A 25,797-nucleotide genomic window follows, 5' to 3' on the forward strand; every position below is an offset into this window, starting at 1 on the left:
CTATATGATCGTTCCTTTAAATAGGCTAAAGTATAGATGTTGAGTATTAAAAAGATGATATTCTTGATGTATGTGAAATATTTAGATGGTCAATGTACCTCTTTCGCTCTTAGTGAACGTTTGTAACCTTTCGAGTTCATACTGATAATTTTGTACCTTTTATGCAGGTGAGCAGTGCTGGTTTGTGTAAATCTTCCATGACTAATAAATATCTTTTTTTGTGTACTTTTTGCTCAGTTGACTTTAATCAACAAATATGATTCATATCTACACTTAATTTGTGAAATATTTGGACATATGATTCTCATATAAACAAATAATAGAAATAACCCACACATAATTACAGCAAATCTCATGTTGTTGTATCCTTAATGTTTTTAATGACTCTGAATTAAAGCATCAGCTAAATAAATACAGTATATGAACATATAGCCTGAGTAGCCTGAACATCTATACAATTCATTTACAAAATCAATTACAAAACCACATACACGGGTTAGAATTTACAGTAAAAAAAAAAATACAATACAATTAACAGTTATTCAATGCATGATAAATGTTGCCACACCGAGGTAATCTGTTGTTGAGCGTTAGGCTAATAAAAAGTGTTTTTACAGTGAGATGTGTCAGTATGATCGAAAAGTCTGTGATATGCTCTAATCCTTAAGCCTGAACTTTCTCACATATGGCTTTAGTCGGTCTGTCACAGATTCATCATTGCGAGGCAGCTTCTTCATGAACTCACATATGGCTTTCACTGATCCTTCGAATCCCCATGTCTTAAGAACCAAAGTCACCAACTCACACCGTTCTTTTATTTCTTCAAGATTCATTGAACAAATGGGAATTCTATTTTCAGTGTGCATCATTAAATGCTTTAGTTTCTTGAACTCCTCACTTTTAAGATCCTCCATGATTTCACCAAGAGCAGATGTCCAGGTGTGACGGTTTACTAAACACAAAATTGACAAATAATTATCAGGAATTTTTTTTAAATGATGCATTATGAGAATCTCAGGGAACTAATTATGGTACCTTGATTGTTAGAATGTCCTTCAGATCTCATTTGTGCATGATTATCTATCAGTTACATGAAGAAGAACAACAACAACAACAACAACAAAAAAACATTAATTTCCAAAGCTTACTTATTTACCAAAAATGTTGAATTACCAACAATGTCTAATTACCTGTGTTTTGCTTGAGAATTATCCAACGCTTCCATGCATTTTTGAAGTTAACCGTAGCACTTTCCTTTATTTTAAGTTGAATTTTGATTCTCAGTTCAGTCACATCTTTATCTAAGAAGACTTCAAATGTAGGATGGTGATTACCAGCCTGCAAGGGTTCAAATAATTTTTCCTAAAGGACACAAAAAAACATAATCATACACAAAAAAAGGCCGAATAGCATTTTCTTAGGTTCTGTGACGTAACCCAGTTTAGCTTCATGGTGATAAAACAACTTTGTTGTCTGGGAGAAACCATCTCTGCATTCACATACCTTCGGTTGGACTCTGTTGGCTTTTTTTGAGATCAGAGTGTACTTTGAATTTATCTGTAGTTTGCAGTCAGAGCTGGTTTGAATGAACGCATACTGTTGTTGCTGTTCTTTAATCTGTTGGCAAAACAAGACTAGTGATGTGTATTAAAAAGAACCTCTTTAAAATAAAATGAGTACAAATTATGATCAGACCTCGGAGAGTGGGACATTGCTTGGCAATAGAAAAACCCAAAGCCTTTGCTGAGTGAGTGACATGTCAGGTTCCTGGAACAGCAACACCTGGCCATTGATGATTTTGTTATTTTGATCGTTCTCATCCACAATGCCATACCTAGATAAACTACGGACATTTACAGCTACATGCGTTCTTGAAAATTTCTTTGGAGAAAGGAGTTCCCAGGAGTCTTCACTGTATATATGGACAACAGATAGACTTCCAATTGCATCAACTGTAAATAAAAAGATAAGTGGTAAAAAAAAAAGAAGACAAAAACCAATTAAGATTTATAAAAATAATAATAATAAAAAAAAACTCACACAGTTGGGATTAAATATTATTGTGTTAATATTTTTAAATAAAGTTTTTCTGCTCAAACAAATACATTTTTTATATAAGCTTTCTTATTGACTTAACCCAATTTGATGGCACAATAAGATGAATATTAGTGAGCTGTTCATCAAGGCCACATACAGTAAGGCATATATGCTTAGTGTGGAGTTAACATACTGTCAATTACATTTGATTAAATACTAAAAAAAATTACCAAGAATCGTCCCATCTAAATGTAAAATAATATGCAATAGTCATTTCAGTTTTAATAGCATTATAGAAACCATTTATAGTCAGTTAGTGCCCAGAAATAATGATTACAAAGAATCGGTTATTTAAAAGATTCCATTTCAGTGACAGCAAAGCTCAGGCGGCCAACATCATTGTTAATGAATGATAATGAAACTGAACTGATATGCAATGATCTCAGTTCTCTACAATAAACTGAATATTCATAGTATGCAGGGTATCCATGTACAGATAGGGTATCCATTCAGTGACATGCTTTATCCTTTACCGTGTGTCTCACAGTGTGGTAGGTGAAGTTCATAGATTTCTCCAGCAGAGGTTTTGATATCGAACAGAGGTCCAGCAGGCTCATAGTGAGTGTTGATGAGGAGCCGCATATCCCAGTGAGCCACATAGTACTCTACACATCCACTTCCTTTCAGTCCAAATACTAGCCCTGTTGCACTGCACATGAAAAGGCCTTCTGTCTTCCATTGAAACCTGCAAAACAATTAAACAAAAAAAAGTTTTTTGAGAAACTATTTAAAATAAAAAAAGTCATATTTTTTTTATTAATAAGTCATAACTCAAAGACAAAGAGAATTTACTGACCTATAGATCATCTTGCCATTATTTACTGCTAGTTCAGGATCAAACTTCTTTATGAGATCTTCTGTCTACAATAGAAAATGTTGATTACTGATAGAAGGTACAGAGAAATCACTTAAGAAATAGCAAAGTATCTGTGCTCTTCTCTTGTATCCTAATTATGTAATTTTGCCTTCTTGAATCGTATCCCCTATATTTTACACACTGGGTTGATTTGCTTTGTAAATTTAAATGCATGACTGTTTAATTAGGCAGAATTAAAGAGATCTTTTGCAAAAAATCTAATTCCTTCATCTTCACCCAACTAATGATTTATTAGGCTTTTAGTAGCATAATACAAAAGTGACAAATTCTTGGTACCAGTACCTTAACAAAAGAAGTGACTGATTTTCCCATCTCACTTTTTGATCTCAAATCTTTTGTGATGTAATTCTGTGTTTGGATGCATCTTCTTGTATTAGCCTGTTGGGTTTGAAAGCGTGCTTCTTCGAACAAGAGGCCCATCTCTGTTATTTGGTTGTCACAAAGGCTATGCAAAAGATTTAATAAAGATTAATCAAGAATTCAGTTCTGTTTAACACATCAGAACAAACCAAACCCGTTAGTTGAACAAGCAAACAGATAAAGCTTCAAGCAACTGAGATGGTGAGGACTTTACCATAAAAAGACATGCATTATGACATTGTGTGATTTATAAGCTAGTACTAAAAAAATCCCCATCATTGTAGAGTATTCTTCATGATCTCAAATTACTGTGTTAAATAGGATACACCCAAAACATTTAGGTTGTACCCCTGGAATAAGGGCAAATAAAATGAACTAATTATCAGGGTTTTTTTTTTACCAGATAACATTTTTCAATGCAATACAGTGCTAGCTGCTTAAAATATAATATTGAACACCATAATCACCATATGGTCTTTGTGAAACTGTTTTCATCTAAGGTTTTGCGGAGTCTCAGCACACCTTTATCAGTTATGTCATTTCCAGTAAGACTGAAAAAAAAAGTGTTAAGAGAAATCATTAATCATATGGTTTAAATAAAGAAATAGAGATAAAAAACAGCCCAGTCTTTTCTTAAATTATCCCATAAATACTCACTCTAAAATCACAATTTTGTGGATGTGAGGGAGCAAAAGATCCAAGCATGCATCTGTGATCTGGCAATAGCTGAGATTAAGGTGTGTGAGCTCCTCTTTGTCATCCAGAACTAACTGCAGAGACTCACATGTACGATAGTTAAGAGGAATGCCACTGATGTTCAGCTCTTTTCCAAGAGCTTTGGAAAGTGACGATGCCCATTGCAAAGACATGGCCATGGGGGCATTGGAAATCAAGGTTAAAACCTGAAAAAGAAGACTTTTGCCCAATCTGTAAAACAGAAGTTTTTGCAACTGAATCATTTAATCTTCTGTAAAAATCTCACAATAAAATTAATGACATTAATTTATGTTAAAAAAGAGGACTCACTGAAGATTTACTTTGTGCAGAATAGGGAATAGAATCTCAAGTGCAGAATCATCTGCTTGGCAGTCGTGTAAAATCAATTCTGTATTGCACGTTGATGTTTTAATGGCAGAAGAAATGGCTTTAAAATCATTTCGACTCATAGTTAGAAGCTCCCTATTCTCTTGACCAGAACGGCCACTGCCGAGAGAAGAATTGCAGGAGAAGTCCAGTTTGTGGTTCAGTGCAGTCAAAAGGGAAGACGCCAAATATCCTTGATTTTCCATGTCCTTAGACGCATGGAGAAAGTTCAACAACAGCTTTCTATCAACCCTAGTACCATAAAGCAGTAGTACTGTGAGTATAATGTAATGCACATTTTAAATGTAAGCTGAACAAAAGTTATTTGAGCACATTACCTCAGATCAGATACTCTGTGCAGAAGTTTGACGATGCTGTCAGTCTCATGATTTGGTATGACGGAGTTCAACAGGTTGAGCTTAACACCATCACTATAGTGCAGGGCAAAACAGAGAGCTTTGCAGTCCGTTGAATTCAGTTCTCTCATGCAAAGATTGATCAGGTTAGTTGAAGATTTAACTAATTTCACAATCAGATGACCAGCATGGTTTTGGTGTATCTCCTTCAATGCAGCCCTGACAAACCGGGGGCTTATCCTGCATTATAAGAAAGATTTTTTTAGAATGCCAAATGCTAACAAAATCATAAAGTGTAGATATGAATGAATATATTAAATTGTACACCAGTAAAGATATTGCCTTTTAAAGCACACTTTGTCCAGTAAAGCAAGAAGGCTTGGAACTTTCAAGACACTAAATCTACCCTCTGCAAGGTCTAGTGTCACTTGCTTTGTGGTGCCCTGTATTAGGTAAGATAAAACCTCCCAGGACAAATTACAAGGTGATAAATCACCATCAATTTTCTCCAGGAACAGCTGTGTCAAATTTTCATCATGAGCATCATAGACAATTTCTGCCAGTCGTTGCAGAGTCACTTCATGAAATCTGTTGTCACAGAATTCTTATTAATATAAATTTCATAATTTTCAAGTAAATAAACATTTCAAGGTATGAAATTATTTATATTCCACAGCAGAATCATCAGACTTACTTAATGGACAAGGGACCCTGATGACACAGCAGACAAATGAGCCAGTGAGGCTCAATATTAAATTCAGACAGGTTCAAGTTGTGGACTCTCCAGACTCTTAGAAGAGAAGTTAGGTTACTTAATAGCTGGCCTAGTGCTCTCTCTGGTAGATGAGAGTTAACCAAAACCAAAGACAGCTCTTTCACAGTTACAGCATTTATTTCTTGATCTGATATGACCAGTCTTGCCAGCTTTGTAGTTGCTACCTCATTTACTCTGAAAAAAAAAAAAGTTAAATAAAATAAAAATCAACAATGAAAAAAGTAAGCAAGGGTACTTGGTCAGAACACCAAAATTTGTACAAAGAATTTACGTTGTAAAAATGATTACCTCAATTTTTCAATCTTTTGCACATTTGAAAAGAGGCAGGCACAACCTTTACAAGAGATCATTTGAGGAAGAAGCCTGAGGGAGATGTTCTCCTCTTTGTCCAGCAGTTTAAAAACATTGCCAACAGCTTTGCAGAGGCGACTTGGCAGCATGTCTATCAAAGAAATGCTAAAACCAAGGGATCTTAAAAGCTCAGCAATCTGTATTGGATTCCATTCGCTGTCTGCTGAAAGGACTTCACACACAGACTGGAAAAACTGCTCATTACAACTATAAAGAAATAGCAAGTTACTACACAAATAAAAATGAAACGCAAGGAAGCGCACTTAAATATGACTTAGATATAATTTAAAGAGATAGTCCAGCAAAAAATGTAAATGCTGTCATATTTTACTCAACCTCATGTGTTTTTAAACTGTATGAATCTTTCTTCAAAAGAAAAGTTTTTTAGAAATGTGTATTGTCTATATAATGCATGTCAAACATGATTAAAACTTTTTGGTTATCAACATTCTTCAAATAACTTTATCTGTGTACTGCAAAGGAAACAAAGTCATACAGTTTAATAGATTATGACAGAATTCTCATTTTTAGGTGAACCTTTTACACCACCAAGTGAAACATCATGCATTTTAAAGGAAATCAACTCACCAAAGGTGTGAAATATAGGGTAAACAATTTAGGAAACTCCTAAGTTTTTCACTTTCACATGACCAGCCTGTGAGCTCCACAGATTTTTTGATGGCCTGAAGCTTCAGTAGCTCAGTAAGAGCAAAAGTCTTCTCTAGTTTTTGTAGGTCCAATGTCCATACAGCAGGGGCAACCTGAAGAATGGGCTTCAATGCTGGAAGCGTTATGTTCCATGATGAACTTTCCTTCAGCTGGGTGAAGAGATCCATGAGGAAAGAGCTCTGCATGTCTTTGCTGTCTTCAGCAAAGGGAAACGTTGAGTAACTGCATGCTGCAGAAAGGCTTCTTAGTTTTGCCCCTCCACTTTCAGATGCAAGAATGAAAAGATCAGCAACAATCTTCACAATTCTGTGGATGTCTTTGGGCTGTCTCAGAGCAGCACTGAACCTGCATTGTATAAAAAATGTTTATATATACTTAAGAACTATGCATAGTTGTTTTACATAAACGCTTAAAAAAAACTCACCTCATTTCTGTAATGTAAGGCATACATTGAAGAATTATTTTAAGTTCACTCTGCTCATATGTGATGTGATCTAGTTCAGCTGGCTTCCTTAAATTTAGAACTTGCATGGTTTGGAGAAGTAGTGACACTGATGGGTTTGAAGGCTGTACAACCCAAGTAGATGGCAATGCATAGAAAACAGGTTGCAAAACTGGAAGAACATCCATGTTCTTGGCATGTTCATGCAATTTCAGCAAGAATTTACACTGCTCATCAAAGCTCTCTCTTTGATTATTGCTGCAAACAGACAGCAGTTTCCTTACACATCGTTGACCTGTCTCATAAATAGCTCCTTGAAGATAGAGCTCTGTTTCTATAGCTACTTTAAATTGATGGGGGGAAATCCTATGAACATACAGAATATATGTGAGTTAAGTATAGAAAAAGTGTAAAAATGTAATAAAAATCAGTGAAAATGGTTGTACCTAATGCTTGCAATATTGGGTAAGCTCTCAAAAATTGCCTTCTGCAAAGATCTGGATATGACCTCTTCATTTACATGCAGGAAAAGATGAACACTGATCTCTGATCTCTTGTTTTTAAGGACTTCTCCTATCCTTTGAAACACTCTCTGGTCTAGTGTTTCAAGTGCAGAGAGATGCATTTCAAAGCTGAATAAGCTAAGCAAGCTATCAAAATCTGAAAACTGCCCTGCTGCAAGAGCCACTCTCCACATTTGAGATTTCAATGTGCTTGTTGACCTAGGAACAAAAATATACATCATATCATTTTGCAATTGCTAGACAATAATGAAAGGGAGTGACTGTTTTTTTTTTTTTTTTCAAAAGCCATAACTACTTCTACCTGAGAAATTTCAGATTTTTCAATGAGCTTAGAAGTAGTTTCAAGCCGGGATCAGTGATGCTACAATCTGTGAGATCCAGATGAATATTCCGATGCACAGCTTGATTTACCACATAGGATATTACACAGCACTGGTGAGGATCAAGTGTTTGGTCTTCTAAATCAAGTTCATACTGAACCTTTTGCAGGAAGAGTTGGCATGCCTCAGGGAAGTGATACTCATAAAGGCATCGGCACACAAATAAGATGTTGTCAGCTTCCACAAACTGCTCACAATTGCCTTCTTGATTCTGTTCTTTGGTGTAAAGGAAAAGGTCTATAATCTGTTGAAAGTACTTGACACGTGTGGCTTCTATCTGTTCTACTGGCACCAAACACTTTATGAGCTCCACTACATTATCGGAAAGAAGTCCAGACAAAAATGGCATAATATATTTAAGGTATTTCCCATCTTCATTGTTCTGGCATTTATCCAGTACATTGGTAATCTTGTCAGGATTTAAAACTAGATAAAGAGCTGCCCAAAACTCTTGCATTGTATTATGCAGGAATGCATACACTTTGCAAGAGGTTGTGGATGGATTCCAGAATTGCTTTGTCAAGAAAGCATTTTGCACAGACTTGTCTTCATAATCCAAAGCTGTCAGGTTCACTGTCTTTGCTAGCATTGCTTGATAGGAGGCTAAGGCTAAGTTTATGACATCCCTCTTGTTATCTTTAATGTACTTATCCAAGTGCTCCACATCTTGGTGCCCATGTTGTTTCATGCAAAATCGAAAAATTTGGACATACATCTCTGTAACTGTAAATGGCTTATTCCTTGCTTCAGTAGGACTTACTGAAATGCAGGCAGCTACTATGAAGGCATACAGTGGTACAGAGCATAAACTAAACAACTCTGGGTTTTCCAAAGCACCAATGTCATCTGTTGTTCCCAACATCCAATCAAAGTATTCAAAGATGGACTTATTATTAAAGCCCTGAACCTCCACTCGATAAGACCGCCAGTCTGACAAATAACCTGTGTCCTCAGCTTCTGGTCTGCAAGTGGTCAACACTTTTGCATCCTTTAGAAATTCTTTCTCCAATAGTTGTTTAATCACAGAGTTTCCAATCACATCCATGATACCATCAAAAATTATAACAACATTCTCTGAATTGCTCTCAATATTTTCCAGGACTTCTTTGGGCGCTTTATCTGGGGACATGTACTTTTGAAAAAGAAGATCCTTCAAGGTTTGAGGATATGGAGACTGAGTGTAGACTCTCATCAATGGCTCATCAAAATAAAACATATAGCTCACTGGAATGTTTTTCTCTTCTGTCCAAAGTCTAAGTATCTCCAGTGCAACTGTTGTTTTACCCACTCCAGGTTTTCCCACAAGCAGGATGCTTCTCTCATCATTCATTAGCAAGTCTTTGGGAGACAACATTTTCTTGGCTGTTGGAATGTAGGTCTTCATTTTCTTTGAACGTGATTTCTTGCATCCCTTATTCTTCTTAAGCTTTGCACCTGTACTAGAATCTGTGTCCATAACAAGGGGCACGTACATGAAGTGTTTTCTTTTTTGCTCATTTTTTAAGAAATTCATACTTTGGTTCCATTTATCTTCCAGTATTTGTCTTGCTTTCCATCTCAAAAGGCCCTGGTATTTAATACAAGGATCTGAATATGGAAAACATAAAAAAAAAAAAAAAAAATCCTTAAGATATCTACAACAGTACAATGAAAACCAGTGAACTTCTCTGAAAATATGCTCCGGTCTTAAAAAAGGTCAGTCAAAATAGACTAAATGTTCATGTCACAAAATGACAATTACAAATGTATTTTGTTTGTCTAGCATTGCTCGTTTCCAAATTCCTTAAATTTTGAGACTTCATTGATCGAGAACAGTAAATGAACTTCAATATACCAATATACTTTGGCTTCCCCAACTTTCACTATACGCATCTGATTAAATAAATCTATCAATAAAACTACAGCTAAGAATAATAATACACTTATCTAGTCTACTTGACACAAGAAGTAGGAGAATACAGAATTCCTGTGCTTGTTACCTACCTGCTGTGTTTGCTGTCTGAGATTGTGGTTCTTCCTGGAAGGAGAAACAACTAATCCAGTGGTGTAAATCTGGAGAACCCGAAGCATGTCTTGGAAATACTTGAAATCTTTTTTTGTCAAGAATTTTTAAAAACTTATAGCATGCTTCTTCACCTTTAGAAATAACTAGCTCAAGGATAATCTTGATCTTATCCTGAGTAATTTCCACAGATTCAATTGAATTAAGCTCATGAGTTTTGAAGAATTTGCACTGGTTTAAGGCTTCAATTACAGGATCACAGTTTAAATGAGATCCAGTTAGCAGATTCTTTCCATTTTCTAGGAATTCCTGTGCAGATTGCTGGGTGCTCGCCATCCTCTGTTCTGCTCCTGTCATAATCAAATTCTGAGAGATTAGTCATGAGGAAGAGGGTAAAAAAAACAATGTTTGGAATCATTAGTCTAAGTTGTTGTACAACTAACAAATTATTTTAAAAGATCAACAACAACAAAAATTATTAAAATGACACATTTTTAGTTTAAAATTTAAATGCACACTCTGACAGTAATACAGTGGTTTCCAGGGTTAACCAACTCATCTATCGTTAGTCTATTGCAGTACATGCAGCAAGTTTTTGTAATAAATAAAAAGAAAACAAGTAGACAGAATATAAAAAGAAGAATGCAAGTGTAAGGGGGTGAATTTTTAATACATAAAATGAGAACAAGTAGATATTAAAGATTGTATTTTTTATATTATAAAAATCAGAGGTTATAAAAAGTACTAAAAAAAGTTTACTAAAGTGAAAGTACAAGTACTCAATGTAAGTTTTACTCAATTAAAAGTACAAGTATCTGGTCAAAAACATAATTGAGTAAAAGTTAAAAAAAAAGTACAACTATAAATTGACCCCAAGTATTAAAGTTGTAATTAAGTAATTAAGTATTAAAGTAGAAGTACTTTTTTTTCCCCAACAACCACAATTAAAATGAAACAGCGGAACACACACACACACACAAAAAAAAAAAAAATAGAGGGAAAGGGATTAAAAGGAAACTCCATCCTTCCCACCCTCATGCCATCCTATATAACTTTCATTTATCAGATGAACACAAACTAAGAGTTTTAGAAAAAAAATTATAATTCTCTTTATGCAAGTGTATGGGACATCCGAAAATGACACTTCAAAAACTATACACAAAGAGAATATGAAAGTAACACATGCAACCCCTGTTAATCAATCAGTCTTATTAAGTGAAACGTAAGAAAAATACAAATACCAATATTTTAATCTGGACCGTCATGTTCACTTTGTGTGGTTTCTGAAGTGGTCCTGTCCCCTTGCATTATATGGACAAAAAATCTTTGCTTGTGTTCATGTGAAGAAAGAAAGTCACAAACATCTTGGACGACAGAGGTTTAGTACGTGGTGAGAGAATTTTCATTTTTGGGTGAAATATCTCTTTGAAGAGCAAGATGTGATGGAGAGGCTAGAAATATATTCCAGACAGAATACAAGAATGTGTTGAATTAATGAGGAGAGTCTTAGAATTAAAAGATACAACTTTAACGTTTTTAAAGGCCACTTTATTTGTGTTGTCTATTCAACATCACTGTCTAAAAGGACAATTAATCTTTTAAATGTTTATTTGGGGCATTTAGAGTTTTTTCTCAGCAAATATTGATAATTATTTGTGACTAATTAGATTAATTAATGAGAAAAGCATGTAATTGTTAAGATAAAAAAATATTCACTGACAGTCCTCATTCCTACTTAATGATTCATATAATGACATATTGTAAATACAACTTATCCACCACCTGGTAAGAACATCACTAAACATGAATTACAATTAATTTAGCATATAATGTTTATTTAAACACTTTTTTGGCGATTTATAACATTTAATAAAAATGTGATAGTGATTCAGGACAGGCTAAAAACACGATTTGGAAAATGGATTCATGGTGTACTCGCTTATAATATACATTTTGTGTACTTTAAACACAAAAAAAAGTTACGGACCGCAGCTCTGATTGGTTGTTTCTCTTACCGCTCCAGGGGTACCGCGGCGGAGTAACCCAGTACCTTTGTGATTCTTCATAGACATAAAGAGAGAGAAGTAGCTCCGGCTACAATGTCCTTCCGCAACACGCAAGCAGTTCTGTTTATTAACCGCTCAAAAGTTACCGACTGCAGCTTTAATTGTATTTAAATTCTCATCACTGATTTTATTTTCACTCAATTTTGTGCATTCAGCTAATATATTACATAGCTAATGGCTCTACATAGCTAACTTTGCTACCAGTATGCTTCCTCAGATTTGATGGTGAACTTTTGAAGCCAGACGTTTAACTGATGAAAGTCATAATTGAAGTAGAAATGTGTGTGTTTGATGCATGGAAATAAGTTCTCACGTCAGGCACACGTTTGAGCTTCTGTTTACCATATTTAATGTGCAGAAGATAATATAAAAATATAATGTACTTTTCAAGGTGAAATAAAATTGCAAGGAGTAAAAAGTACTGTTTTTGTTTGTTCAGATATGTAATCAAGTAAAAGTAGTCAGTTTAAATTGTACTTGAGTAAAAAATAAAAAATATAATACTTAAGTAGAGTAATCAAGTAAAATTACTCAAGTATTTTACACCTCTGATAAAAATTACTAACTTGTTATTAACACTGTGAAGCCTGAAATAATAAAATAATAGCCTATACATATACAGAGGGGAACGCAAAGGAAATAGTTTTAAAACATGCTTTAAAACACGTGTTTTGGTAACAGGACTAACTGAAGTTATCCGAGATTATTTAATAGAGTATAGAAAATTTAATATTTGTGTTATTATATTCAGTTTTTAAAAATATAATTAGACAAGTTTTACAAGAAACAATTGGCAACAATTCGATAGAATTGACCATCTACAAAGAGCCAGTTACAAAAACAACAAAATGTAACGACAGTGGTGCACAGAAACTCGATTCAAGAGGTGAACAGTTAACCAAAGATAAGGAAATACAAGTTCCAACCTCGCCCCAGAGTAAAAGAGGGCACAAAACCAAACCCGTATGTATGTAACCTGATTACCAACCTTGTTCAGCTCATCACTTTAAACTCGTACAAATAAAATCCATCAAGACGACACTAAGGTTTGTAAATCCACCCATGGACAAGATCCGCTCTCCACTTGGATTTAATAGCCAAAGCAGTAGGCTACTTTTCGCCTTTCAGGTGTAGGTTCATGTCGCACATCCGGAGTAATGAGGCGTCAGTCAAACCAAAATACTTTCGGTTAAGGGTTTAGATAAGCTATTAATTTAGGCTAAGTACAAACATATCCATTCACAGAGATCACTTCACTGTTACTTTCCTGTGCAATCAGCCAAAGGCGTGGTTAACAGCTTGACATTTAGGTTTTAATATGTGAAGATGTTATGCGTGTTAAAATGTATAAAGCAGAACTTAATATTTTCCAGTGTTTTCTTACTTTACACATAGCTACATTGTTCAGTCAAACTGCACTATATGCATTTTCCAATATACGATTTGTTTTAAAACTCACAGGCGCACACACACACATATATATATATAAACATAATAGTAACCTTCAACCAATAGCATAGCATACAGTAGGGTGATAACCACCATAGACATTGCGGAGTCTGGATAATAAAATATGGCCAAGAATAATATCCAGTGCAAAGTACTTGAAGTACTTTTACCATTATTAATTGTAATTAACTATTAATTAACAATTATTTAATTCATTTCAATAAAGAGCCACATCACAACAACCTCACAATGTTTTATTATTCTTTATCATAAATTATGAATGAACTTATAATAGTACTCTAATATTTATGTGTAGGTATGGCAAGCCAACATAAATCACTTTCATTGCAATCTTTCTTATCAAACAAACAATAAAACAACAAATCACAGAACTGAAATAACACTGCAAAAGAAAAACCACCACACAAACACTAATGAACTATCGGGTCAAAATAGCGGCTAAAGCTCTTCCACTTTTAGAACAGAATTTTTTTCAGTGGAAGTGAATATCTGATATCTGATAAGGAACATGTAAATGAACACATCTTCAAACGTCAATGTACATTCAACAGGAAAGATGACTATCTGTTGTACCTGAAATGTCTGGGAACCAAAGTGAATTTCAAGGGTTGTTCAACCTGTCATTTAACGACTGAAGCAATCTACCAAGTGTTTAGAATTCCACGGTCCAGCATTGTTAGCCAAGAACTGCATACTGACGTGAGTTTTGGTCTCCTGATACAGCTGGGCAGCCATCTAGACAGAACAAAGCAGATTAACAGCTTAAAGCATTCAACCTCAATTTTAACATATGAACCCCAAAAAATGTATGATAAAATAACTTTGACGTGTGAATATTGTTATCCAAACTAAAATAAATGTACATACTTTAGCTTTGCGGTATGTACTGAATGACAAAAAGTCATGGTGGCCTGCCAGCGCTGAGACTTTTCTGAAGCAGAAGTACAATGCTCTTTTACAAAGTCTGCTGGATGATCCAGGACCGCTTACAAATGGAGAACTGAAAGAGAGAAATACTGAATAAATTATGGGAACTGAAAGCTAATGAATTTGAGTGGAATAAAGAAAAGCCTAAATAAGACCACACTCTTAAATAGTGATAGACGTTTTATGCAAATACTTTATTTTAGAGTTACATAATATCAAACTATATGAGACAACACAATGAATATGAATCTAGTCAAAATGAGTGGTTGAACAAAAACAATACAATATTAAACCATTGACTTGTCATTGGATACTGATTAAGGCATTGATTAGAAGTATAAATATCTGCAAAATATTAAACTAGATTCAGTCTCAAAGTGGCTTGGTTACAAAAGAGCTCCTCAAATATAACTGTTAGAGCATTAAACCTTTGCATTAAGCTCGTTTATTTAGTATGACTGACTTGTTGATTGCAAAACCAGTGGTGCTGTCCAGAATCTCAATACTGGAGTCTCCCAAACACCAGTTGACGCTGAGGTCTTTGCAGTGGTCTGTGTTCTCATCAGGCCCCACATGCTTTCCACTCAGGAAGAAGATGGTGGTTTGTTTGAATGGAGGAGGCAGTGCATCATTCCAGCCGGTACCCAGACGCTTGTTAATGATATCAGACACTTTCTCTGAGCAGTACTTGTTATCGCCTAGGTAACAATAAAGAAAATGTTAGAGTCCCCCTGGAAAATCAAGTTATTTTGTCAATTTGTCTATATGGTGCTTTTAATTTGCTTTGAGGCAAACCATGTGCCAATCCATCAATCAACACCATTGCTAAGTGTTTCTCATTAAAACTGTAGTTTCCCAAAGGCAGTCCCACAAATGTGGTTTGAAACAGCCATGCGTTTGCTAAGACACAAAATTCAATAACCAATCACGTCAAGGGATAGATTACTATCATTAGTACATCGCTTTTTCCATTTATACAAATGTGGCGTGCATACAGATTGCACGCAAAATATAAATATAGGATTACCAGCACAAAACCAGAAATAAATTTAGTTTAAATCGAGTGGTTTAATGCAAATTTAGAACTGCTAACTTGAATAATAACCCGCGGCAACAGAGTAAAAGTAGGCCAGAGTCAGACCCATCTCTCCTGCACTGGCAGCTGCACTTCACGCACATTGCTTAAGAGCGTGAATTAAAAATCACAAGCAATGTATAGTAAATGAGGAAAGGGTGTAGCGTTACATTCAAGCTTTTTTTAAGGCATGAGAAAATTATTTTCACTAGAAAAAACATTTAGAAAATAAAACAATGAGTTTTATTTATTTAATAAATGCTGTAATTCTTCTCCCTGCTTGCTTAGATTTCAAAATGACTAATCAATCAATATCCAATTATCATATTTGGACTCTGAGAGCATTCTGTCACCTTACCAAGTACAATGCTGGTAATGTAGACTGGGTTGATGAAATGACTCAGTAGCGCCCCTTGCACTCCAGTGACAGTCCAACGGGTGAGTTTGGCACTGTCGGACATGCAACAGATGCGAGCACCCCACACACTTGGAAGCAGGAAGGCGGCAGGGATGAGAGAGCCTTTAGCATGGCACTGCAGCTTCAGAGTGGAGTAAGCACTGCTCTGAGACTGTCTGTGGAAAAACAAATCTCTTTTCACCATGTTCTAAATATAATACTCTTAATATACACAACAGAGTTTTCTAATATACACAGTGGAGAGCAGACAACAGAGCGTAAACAAAGTAGTTAAACTTACAAAACTATGCACTGAGCTGCTCCTTTGGGGGCTTTGTTAGTGTACAAGTGAAGGTAAATGTGTGGCTTGAGCTGAAGCAGTCGTTCAGATGGAACATTTTCCAGTATGGAGCGCTTCTTCAGCTCTGGATCAGCACTGTAGAACAGCAGGAGCTGCTTGTACAAGTACCTGTGACATCAGACAGGACAACAGACCTTTTTTAACATTAACATTCACAATAGTAGTTTAACTTGCAAATAGCCTAGAAACAGAAACCAAACATGTCTAAATATATATTGGACACACACTAAAAACAGCATTCATATAAAGCAATTCAAATAAAATCAGTTTTTCCTCCTCAATGCTCTTGGGTACAGAAATATGTCTAGATTTAATTTTCTTGCACCTTTTGAGGGCTCTGCGGGCGATGACAATGGCGTGGCAGTCATGGATGACAGATCCTGTGTAAGAAAGCCAACCACTGCAGCAGTTCTGACCTGACCCCAGAGCTACCACTTCATATTCCTCACAGCGCTCCCCACCTGTGTCAAGCACCTCTGACACACACATCCAATTAATAGAAAATGTATGCATGTATTATATATTTTTGCACACATATACATATACCAATCATAATGGTTTATACATGCACAATGCAATAAATGTTTCATCATTTGGTGTTCTATTAAAATAAGATTAAATTATAGGCTACCATAAAATTATAGTTATGTTAATAGCTACTTGTAGTTTGTCAGTGTAGTGTTTTTAGTACATCAAATTAAACTGATTGAAAATGAGAAATGCTACCTCTCACACACTCACCTCTCTCCAGTACAAAAGCAGCGAAGCAGCTCTTAGTGTTGTGGTACTCGGGGGATTCTCTGAGCAGCTTGTCAAAACGTTCAGTACAAACAGCTGTTATGCGACATTTGTGCCAGTCTGTGAACTTCACTAAAAGAGCAAGAGTTTGAGACAACACTGGTAATCAAGAAACATCTGCAACCAAACATATACTGACTTTTTTTTTTTTTTTTACTAGAAACTCCAGTCAAACCTCCAGTTCTCTGGTCCCTCCGAAGAGAGCCATCTGTATTGTCCTCCAGTATTTCTAGGGTGGTTTCACCTCCTGTAACACTGCTCAGACTCCATGCAGAAGGGGATTCTGGGTCAGAGCCCATGTCGTCAACTTGGGGTGGAGATTCCAATGACTGGTCTTCTAGGGTCTGTTGATTCACAGCAGAGGATTCCTCAGTATCAACAAAGTGGCGCAACTCTGGGATGGTGGATTGACTCTCTTCTCCAGTAGATGGAGAATCTTCAGACTCATTGCTAGGGGTGACAGGCCTGAAACTGGCTCTGGGGACGCCAAAGGTGGGCTCCCTCTCAGCGGTAAAGCGCATCATTAGAGTGGCAGCCATTCGTGGAAGCCGCTTCCCCTCTGCATTGATACCAAGATTTGCCATTATCTGCTGAAAAAATTTAAAACATACAGAATTGTAGAATACTGTAAAATTATATACTTTAAAAATGACTGTACTTTACTGAGCCTGAAATATAATAGGTGTATCTGAGTTACAGTTTAGGACCTAATGCTAATTTGCCATTGTGTGACTGATAACGAAATACTAATAACAAACGTTCACATTTGCCTTCCTTACATGTATATAAAAATATACACGAAATAATGAGCTAAAGTGTAGGTGATGGAATAATAAACTTGACACTCGTTTAGCTTTAACTGCACTTCATTACAAAAGTGATTGCTAAACGTACATTCACAAATCAAATTACTTGTAGTGTGTCAAAATGTAACAATACTGTCAAAAAAAGTTAGATATCTCAATGCTTACACAGTGTTTTACTGTACCTGATTAGAAAAGCGTCGAGTAATTGGTCAGCCGCTCTTCTTCACCTGTAACGTTGAGGCTCAAAGCTGAGCTAATGATGGGCGGAGCCTGCCTGAGTCACGTGATGAATTAATAAATTAATACCAAATAAAAAAAACATTACTATTCTTTATATATATGAAACATGTTCAACAATAACAAGATAAAAAAGAAATACCCGCTAACAACATGTAAAAATCTTCACATGGAATCAATAACCTTCAAAATAAGAAATAATAAGTTGGTCCCAAAAGTTAATGGATCAACACAACTGAATAGTATTTAATGATAGTAATTAAAATATAACCATAACAAAGCCTTTTTATATATCGAACCTCGGGAAGTTGTGTATATGGAAAGTTAAGGAACTATTTTATGTAAAACTGTTTGCAATATGCAAATAAGAACACAGTTAGCATCTCTCCATGCCTTTACATGCATTGGACCAGCAGGTGTCACCAGCGGACAGTGTATTGATTTGCAGAGCATACTAGTTAGCAAATTTAAGCTTACTACATCATTATATAATATGTGCATTTTCTCCTTGTATCATTTTTCCGTGTTTGTGATATCACTTTGTGATTAATGATGTGAAATTATTTTTCTACAGATTACCAAACACGACCATCAGAAGAATATCCCTCCTCCATGACGATCACGCATCCCGCCTGTAATGAAGTCGTTCATCCATTGGCTGACTTCACTTGTCAATCAACATTGCAACAACAGGAAAACAGTTCGCTTCTTCTATCGGATTGGTCGATAGCATTGCGTTCCTGCCCACTCGTCCAATCATTGTGCTTCGTGAATTAAACGTGGTGGCGGTGGCGCGAGTTTTATATTTATTGTGCTTTAGGTCGGCGGGAGATAGAGCTCTGTCTATTGGAGTTTAATTAAATTACATTTCTAGCGTTTGTTCTGTTGGAGAGTGTCGACTTGAAAGCGTTACAATGGATGACTTTGGTGTTTATGCCATATTTGGAGTAGATGAACCACCACAGCAGATCTTAAGGTAAAATTCACTGAGATAAACAAGCATGATAGGAAATGCATTTTGCTGATTATTTAATGTTGTTTTAATGCAAATTAAGCTGTGCATGTTTATATTGATTCAGGTTGTTACGTGCATGAAATATATTTAGATTGCTTAATACGTTTGAATATTTTTAAGCTGTCTAAATTAAATACGACCTTGCTGTCTCCCGCCCTGTAAAGTTCGTGCGCAACTACAAACATGTGTACAGTATCAACAGTACTGTAGCTACTGGTGTAGCTAACTGTGTTAAACCTATGTTCTTTATATGAAAGGGTTGTGTTCATCATTTATTTCCCACAACAGGCGTGAAGGATGGCAGAGTTCAATTGAGATCCAGCCTGGTGTCCATCTGATGGTTCTCTTCAGCAGAGGAGACTGGGGAAAGAGAGATTCAGTCTCTGTGGAACTGGCTGATGAGAGGAACATACCCATTAATATGGGAAAACTAACACCATTCAATAAGTACGTTTACTGTTTTTCGTTAAATCAGTCCAGTACGATTTAATATTAACCCTTAATCCGTAACTAAACCTTTCCTCTTCGCAGATGTCTGTCATGGGAATCTGGTGAGGATGGTGTCTGGTCCAGTGGAGCAACCTTAACTGTAAAACTCATTGGGGTGAGAGACTGTTCAAGCTCTGTTTCATTGTGTTACACAACAAATCCCAGATAAAATCTGGAGACTTATATCTTCTGTGCTGTTTTTTACAGTCAGAATGAAATGGAAATTCATCAATTTCTAAGAGCATAAAACATTTTGATTCATTTGTGAACTATTCATCAATGATAGGTAAAAATTGTTAGCCTGAATGCATTGTAAGTCGCTTTGGATAAAAGTGTCTGCTAAATGCATACATTTAATTTTAATTTAATTTAATTTAATGTCATAACTCAATCTTCGGGTGAACACATTACATTTCTTTCTAGTGATGTATGCCAGTCTTCAGACATTTAGCCTACTTAATTAAATCCTTTCCTTTCTTGCAATCAACTTCATGCTTCAGTCAAATAATGTTCAATAGATATAACCAAGTACTTGTCAATCATCCATTTCATTTTGATGTAACTCACAAAACTGAAGATCTGTCACTGCTTCCATTTCTTTGTGACTCCGTTTCCATTACCGGTCAAAGATGTTACAGTCTTTACTGAAAGTATAATCAGATTATCCATAGTATATGAGATATAAGATTTAATGCATTTATTGTGAAGTCTTTGGATCTGTGCATACAGTTATTGACCCATGATCCTGTTTTCCAAAGGGTACGACAGAGTTTTTGGATCCGGGGCTGACTCTTTCACAGATGGAATGCACTCCAGAGGTGAGTTTAACCTCCCTTAGTAAAGGTGATTTATACATCTGTGTCAAAACTAGGCCTTAGGTTGTGCGAAGCCTGACGTGCACCTCTCCAAAAATGTAACACCTCTCACTCCACATGTATTTAAGTTTTGTGCGTGTTTTATGCACTATGTGCTATTTTTTATTTTACAACATATTTAAAATAAAATGAAGCAAAATAACAAGTGTCTTGTCCTTTATTATATAAAGTAACATTATACATCACTTTGTTGTCCGTGGCACACAATGTTGTTCTGCCATGGTACAAGTCCATTGGAGATTTTGGAGATTAAAAGAATGGCATCTGTTCTGTTGTTGTCTCTCTCTCTTTTTTTTTTTTTTAATAAATGATCTGTTCTTTGATATTTACTTGCTGCTGTCACGACTGTTGCTTCTTCAGTTTTTGTCTTCAGTGTCTTCTCATTTCATTATTTTCAGTGCATTCCCGCAGTACCTGCATTAAGAGAGTGTCCAGGCAAGAGGAAGCGATCTCCAGGACAGGAGGAGCAGGAAATTAATGAAGGTAGAGGCAAGGAGAACATCTGCCCTAAGGCCTCTGAAAAGGTGACGCCTCAAAGACAGAGCAAGAGCAATCATCGTGGAGGTCAGACACGTCTCTTCTCACAAAAGGAGGAACCGACTACAACTTCCAGTTCTCAGAGCCACAAAGCTAAAGGCAAGCAGGCCAAAACCCCCTCACAAACTGGTAAGTGAATATTTCATTGCGTAAATGTGGAACCTGTACATGAGTAACATGAATAATGTGGTATGGTAGTTATTGTATGTTTAACACTGTCTTTTCAGCTCCCCTGGACAAACCGTCAGGCCGTTGGGGTCAAACTCTCTGTCCCATTGATCCTCAGACAGCAATTCTGATTGGAGGACAAGGTGCCAGAATGCAGTTCTGCAAAGACCCCATTTGGAAACTGTGCACAGGTAAGTATTTCACATAGATTCCTGTCAGTAGATTGCAATATGCTTTTACTTGGTAGATGCAGCTCTGCTTTTAATATTTTTTCAGAGGATCTTTCTTGGGTACCTGCTGAAACCCTTGCAGAAGGACCCACCCCTGAGGCCCGCATTGGTCACACAGCGACTTATGACCCGGAATCTAAGCGCATCTTTGTGTTTGGTGGCTCCAAGCATAAGAAATGGTTTAATGACGTTCACATACTAGACACACAAACCTGGCATTGGACTTTGGTTGAGGTTAGTCTGCAATTGATTCTCAGATTGACAACTAAACCCTTTAAAACATTCACAGAACTATACAGTATTACTGTGACGCATGTTAAGGCACATAAGATTTATGTTTGTGTCATAGATATCATCTGGTTTTAGGTTCTAAAATACAACAAAGCTAATTTGAATTTCATTTACTCCTTTAGGCGCAGGGAAAAGTGCCGCCTCTGGCCTACCACAGCTGCAGTATGTTTCGAGGAGAGCTCTTTGTGTTTGGAGGAGTGTTTCCTCGCCCACACCCAGAACCAGACGGCTGCAGTGACTCCATCTACATCTTTAACCCTGAAATGGCCATCTGGTATCAACCTATTGTCAATGGAGATAAGCCTGCGCCACGCTCTGGGTAGGGAACTTATGCTTTTTTTTTTTTTTTTTTTTTTTAAAGTTGCATGATGTAATATTGAATTAACTGCATGACTGATGTTTTCAGCTGTACTGTGCATGTGTTTTTGATTTGTTTGTGCAGGCACTCAGCATGTGTGATGCAGGGGAGGATCTTTGTGTTTGGAGGATGGGACACTCCTGTATGCTTCAATGACATGTTCATGCTAGACCTTGGTAAATACTGCAAGAATTGTAAATGTTACCATATTTATTAGATTTTTAATTCAGGTGTTATCTAACTGGGGAAAATAAGCAGTAACGTCATGTTCATGACCACTAATAATAAAAGTATTTTATTCCTATTGCTTGAGTCTACAAGATTCAACACTTTATTTTTTTCTAGTTTTAAACTGTTATAATTTAATAGATGTGTCTAGGTTTTTTGCATATTTAATACCTGATATGACTCAGTGTTTTCACACATTAATTACTAAAGGTGTTCTTTTAGTCAGCCTTTTAAAATACCACATTGACACCACCTATTTCAGGTCTGATGGAGTTTTCTGTTGTGAAGACAAGTGGAACAGCCCCGTCTCCCAGAAGGTATTTAAAAAGTCTTTATTTACACTGAGTAAATTGTCAGAGAGAATAGTTTGTTCTTGAAGTCGTGGTCTCTGCTGCAAATTAAATATATAATAGAAATTCAATCAATTACCTTATGGGTACATGATTGAATATATCTTGATCAGCCTAGATGTACTGAGTATTTGACCTCTGACCCTTACTGTATCGCAGCTGGCATGGCTGTGCGGTTCTTTCAGACTCCAGCTTCCTGATTCATGGGGGCTACAATGGGAACAACGCATTGAGTGATGCATTCATCTTCAACACAGGTGAGAATAAGGTTTTATGCCCCACTTCCATAGCCAGGACTGTCATTGTTACTATATACTCTACTGTTCAAAGTTTTTGGGTCAGTAAGACTTTTATGTTGTTGAAAATATTTTATACAAACCAAAGCTGCATTCATTTGCTCAAAAACAGAGTAAAAGTAATATGAAATAAGTTTACAATGAGCTTTGACATAAAATTTTATTCCTGAATATTTTGCATCCATTACTTTACTCTTAAGTATTCTTCAGAAATCATTATAACCTGCCGATTTTGAGGAAACTGATGCATTTTTTTTTTTTTTCAGGAATGATCAATATAAAGTTAACAGCATTTACTAAAAATTTAAATATTTTATAACATTGTAAATGTATTTATTTACATGTTAAATGCCTAGAGTAAAATTATTAATTTCTTTAAACAAAATTGGCTGTTCTTTTTAAAGATTTTATTTATCCTGGAGTATAAAGACAGCCTTCTTTCTCTCTTTCTCTTCAGACACTAGTTGCTGGTCCTCTCTGGCTTGTCCCCAGCTCTGTTCTGTACCCCGAGCAGGACATTCTATCATTACTATGCCCACAACATGCAAAAAGGTAAAAACATTAAATTCAAATTATGAACAGCTTTATCAAGTGGCTTCAGTTCATTATTTATAATAATTGTCTTTGTTTTACAGGGATGTACAGATGAACAAGAGGAACTTCCAGAGTCAGCCCCACAAACACTTCTGGTTTTTGGTGGTGGTGACAACGAAGGGAGCTTCTTCTCTGACCTTTTCACCATCCCAGCAGAGGAGCTACGAGACTAAACGTTTGATCAAGAGTTGGTTTTACATGCATTTTTTTGTGTGTGTGTGTGTTATCTCATGGTGTTTCAGATTTATTTTTTATTTTTTGTGTGTGTGGATTGATATGTGTAAAAAGAGGGTAATGTTACACTTTCATTCAGGTATCTGCAATATGTCCTCATTTATTAAGAGTGGACTGTTTCCTAAAGAGAATTAATCACACTATTATTTACTCACCCTAGACTGGTTTTGAACGTGTTCTGTTCTTCTATAGAACATCAAATAACAAATGTAAAAGTCTTCACAGGTTTTTTAAGAAAACCACAGTGACAATGACTCCCAAATCCAATATGCCAAGATAAATTGGCTGTTGAAAAAAAGACCTAAACTAACAGCTATCATGGAGACATCATGACCTCAATTCTGATTTAAGAACTATGATGATGATTGATTTGTGAAAACCTAAAATCCAGTGTTCTAGTGTAGTGTAAAAATTCTTCAGAAATTCTCATTTTTTGCTCCACACAAATTAACAGCATTTGTTTATGGATTTACATAAGGGTGAGTAAACAATGACAGGTTTTTAATTTGGGGTTGAACGATTCCTTTGTCATTTTGTGATTTCACACACCCTCAGATTTGAACTGTGAAAAGCTTCGTGATGTCGGTTTTGTATATAATCTTACATGCCTAGTTTTAGACTAAGATTTTTTGGTTTGTTATTTTTAAATGGCTGTAAATGTATTCATACCGTGTATAATTCTATCTGTAAATACCGTTGCAGCAGACCTGTTCAAAATTAAACGTTCTTTTGGAAATTCAAATGCCTCTTTGCTTCCGTTATTTCAACACTTCTCACACAATCACACAGCAGGTCAGGCACACAGATGCCATTTCTTGTGTCCAGGCATCTGCTCGATTTCAAAATCTCCACGGTAACAACGACCGCATGATGTCACCCCACGTCCACAGTCGCCGTTACTGCCGCGAATACCGCAGTATGCGAGCACCGACTGACGCCTAGAGGATCCGCCGCCGCCCATCCCTGCTCTGCCCCCCTCCGCTCGCTCCGGAGATCGGCCATGTTGCCTTTCGCGCTTGTTCCGGTATCAGGCACGAGCGTTTGAGCAGCTCGGCCGCAGTACGACACCGATCCTCCTCCACTTAAACCCATTTCACCACAGCCCCGAAGCCAATCATGGATTTTACTAGCTGACTCTGGATGTTTGTCTTTGGACGCGAGCCCTCAGACGTTTCCTTTCATTCAAAAACCGTTTGTCACCGGGATCCAGTGAGTGGCTCAAGACGGTTTCGTGGATCATGAGGGTTTTTCGCAATTGATCTTTTTTTTTTAACCCGTCTTTGGTTCGCCAGTCCTTCGTTATCATCACTCACGGCTGTTTTGTCTTCACATCCGTGTTTAGTTAAGCGAAGCTCCTTTCGTTTATCTCAAACTGACGGTTGAGGTATTTTCACCTTTATAGACACTTTCTTTTTGAAGGTCGGTAAAATTGTGATATTTGGCTGGTCTAACACGTAATATCGCTCGCAGAGATACCCCTTTCGTTCGCTCATTCTCTATGATTGTCATTTATGGGAGGATATGAATTGTTTTTAAACTCTCGCACATTCGGTTGGGAAGCGAATCTAAATGTAAGTGAGCTCCACGTTAGTCTCCCCGAGAAGACTTCAAATCCTTCATAAATCCTGCTCAAGGACCTGCTGCTTATTTTCAACTGGAGACTTCAAAACAAGTTTTTTTTTTTCCTCCTCTTCTCCACATATGGACTGATGTTGGGCTTCAACTTGTTGATCTGTCTGCGTGGCTAGTTCAGGCTAGCTAGCAGCACTGATTACTTCTGTCAGCTCAGACGAATAGCTTCTAAAGACAAGCTTATAAATGCTTGCCAACCACTGAAAACGATCTTGCATTTACATTTCCCCCTTTTGCCCTGTTTTTGACAATCCCTGGGCGAAAATGTCAACCCGGCCTCAAGGAGTAGGTGTTATAGAGACTTCATCCAGCCAGGTGAGCCATATCTTCACACTGCCCGCACAGAATCTATCTATTAATGTGTTTTTGTTGTTGGGAATGACGTCATGCTTGCTTTTCTATTGAACTGTGTTTCGCTCATGCTTGCTGGGCTATAAGACAGGTGAC

General features: G+C 36.5%; 4 protein-coding genes across 16 annotated transcripts in view; 2 read left to right on the top strand and 2 right to left on the bottom strand.

Annotated features, from left to right (window-relative positions):
- Window positions 1–367: 367 nt before the first annotated feature.
- Window positions 368–13,552, bottom strand: LOC127961138 (uncharacterized). The gene is made up of 21 exons (XM_052560096.1): window positions 12,971–13,552; window positions 9,898–10,266; window positions 7,836–9,501; window positions 7,457–7,732; window positions 6,993–7,376; window positions 6,488–6,913; window positions 5,837–6,106; window positions 5,468–5,722; window positions 5,116–5,361; window positions 4,756–5,013; window positions 4,361–4,669; window positions 3,992–4,261; window positions 3,802–3,885; window positions 3,257–3,419; window positions 2,894–2,958; window positions 2,571–2,782; window positions 1,696–1,952; window positions 1,504–1,617; window positions 1,191–1,362; window positions 1,036–1,080; window positions 368–952 (listed from the first exon to the last, which is right to left on the bottom strand). The coding sequence occupies exons 2-21, from the start codon at window positions 10,250–10,252 to the stop codon at window positions 657–659; spliced, it is 6,123 nt and encodes a 2,040-aa protein (XP_052416056.1). The 5' UTR covers window positions 10,253–10,266; window positions 12,971–13,552; the 3' UTR covers window positions 368–656.
- Window positions 13,553–13,664: 112 nt separating this feature from the next.
- adad2 (adenosine deaminase domain containing 2) lies at window positions 13,665–18,097 on the bottom strand. 2 transcript variants are annotated; one of them, XM_052560128.1, is made up of 9 exons: window positions 17,999–18,097; window positions 17,186–17,600; window positions 16,954–17,082; window positions 16,538–16,688; window positions 16,153–16,320; window positions 15,813–16,027; window positions 14,843–15,077; window positions 14,320–14,452; window positions 13,665–14,187 (listed from the first exon to the last, which is right to left on the bottom strand). In XM_052560128.1, the coding sequence occupies exons 2-9, from the start codon at window positions 17,592–17,594 to the stop codon at window positions 14,077–14,079; spliced, it is 1,551 nt and encodes a 516-aa protein (XP_052416088.1). In that variant the 5' UTR covers window positions 17,595–17,600; window positions 17,999–18,097; the 3' UTR covers window positions 13,665–14,076. The 2 variants fall into 2 exon arrangements, with proteins under 2 accessions (XP_052416088.1, XP_052416089.1); XM_052560129.1 differs by having other exon boundaries at window positions 17,186–17,597; window positions 17,999–18,080.
- Window positions 18,098–18,826: 729 nt separating this feature from the next.
- krcp (kelch repeat-containing protein) lies at window positions 18,827–24,460 on the top strand. The gene is made up of 13 exons (XM_052560127.1): window positions 18,827–19,029; window positions 19,357–19,515; window positions 19,600–19,672; window positions 20,316–20,375; window positions 20,831–21,098; window positions 21,197–21,328; window positions 21,414–21,601; window positions 21,781–21,977; window positions 22,101–22,192; window positions 22,507–22,561; window positions 22,754–22,851; window positions 23,348–23,442; window positions 23,526–24,460. The coding sequence occupies exons 1-13, from the start codon at window positions 18,968–18,970 to the stop codon at window positions 23,655–23,657; spliced, it is 1,611 nt and encodes a 536-aa protein (XP_052416087.1). The 5' UTR covers window positions 18,827–18,967; the 3' UTR covers window positions 23,658–24,460.
- A 77-nt stretch (window positions 24,461–24,537) lies between these two features.
- mark2b (MAP/microtubule affinity-regulating kinase 2b) overlaps window positions 24,538–25,797 on the top strand; it is a 42,734-nt gene continuing 41,474 nt past the window's right edge. For 2 of the 12 annotated variants that reach the window (XM_052560110.1, XM_052560103.1), the window contains exon 1: window positions 24,590–25,665. In XM_052560110.1, coding sequence (XP_052416070.1) covers window positions 25,615–25,665 — 51 coding nt within the window. In that variant the 5' untranslated portion in view covers window positions 24,590–25,614. Of the gene's footprint in view, window positions 25,666–25,797 lie in introns of all 12 variants that reach the window. The other 10 variants (XM_052560111.1, XM_052560113.1, XM_052560112.1 and 7 more) reach the window with 10 other exon arrangements.

This window comes from Carassius gibelio, chromosome B7, assembly GCF_023724105.1.
Source record: "Carassius gibelio isolate Cgi1373 ecotype wild population from Czech Republic chromosome B7, carGib1.2-hapl.c, whole genome shotgun sequence".
NCBI classification, from domain to species: domain Eukaryota; kingdom Metazoa; phylum Chordata; class Actinopteri; order Cypriniformes; family Cyprinidae; genus Carassius; species Carassius gibelio.

Coding starts and splice junctions, on each gene's coding strand:
- LOC127961138 (XM_052560096.1), bottom strand. CDS start 10,252: ATGGCGAGCACCCAGCAATCTGCACAGGAATTCCTAGAAAATGGAAAG. Junction 4,262..4,360: donor CTGCACAAAGTAAATCTTCA/GTGAGTCCTCTT, acceptor TCTGTTTTACAG/ATTGGGCAAAAGTCTTCTTT. Junction 3,886..3,991: donor CACAAAATTGTGATTTTAGA/GTGAGTATTTAT, acceptor TTTTTTTTTCAG/TCTTACTGGAAATGACATAA.
- adad2 (XM_052560128.1), bottom strand. CDS start 17,594: ATGGCAAATCTTGGTATCAATGCAGAGGGGAAGCGGCTTCCACGAATG. Junction 16,689..16,953: donor TGCTTTTGTACTGGAGAGAG/GTGAGTGTGTGA, acceptor TGTGTGTGTCAG/AGGTGCTTGACACAGGTGGG. Junction 15,078..15,812: donor CATTACCAGCATTGTACTTG/GTAAGGTGACAG, acceptor ATTGTTACCTAG/GCGATAACAAGTACTGCTCA.
- krcp (XM_052560127.1), top strand. CDS start 18,968: ATGGATGACTTTGGTGTTTATGCCATATTTGGAGTAGATGAACCACCA. Junction 20,376..20,830: donor AGATGGAATGCACTCCAGAG/GTGAGTTTAACC, acceptor CATTATTTTCAG/TGCATTCCCGCAGTACCTGC. Junction 22,852..23,347: donor TGCATTCATCTTCAACACAG/GTGAGAATAAGG, acceptor CTTTCTCTTCAG/ACACTAGTTGCTGGTCCTCT.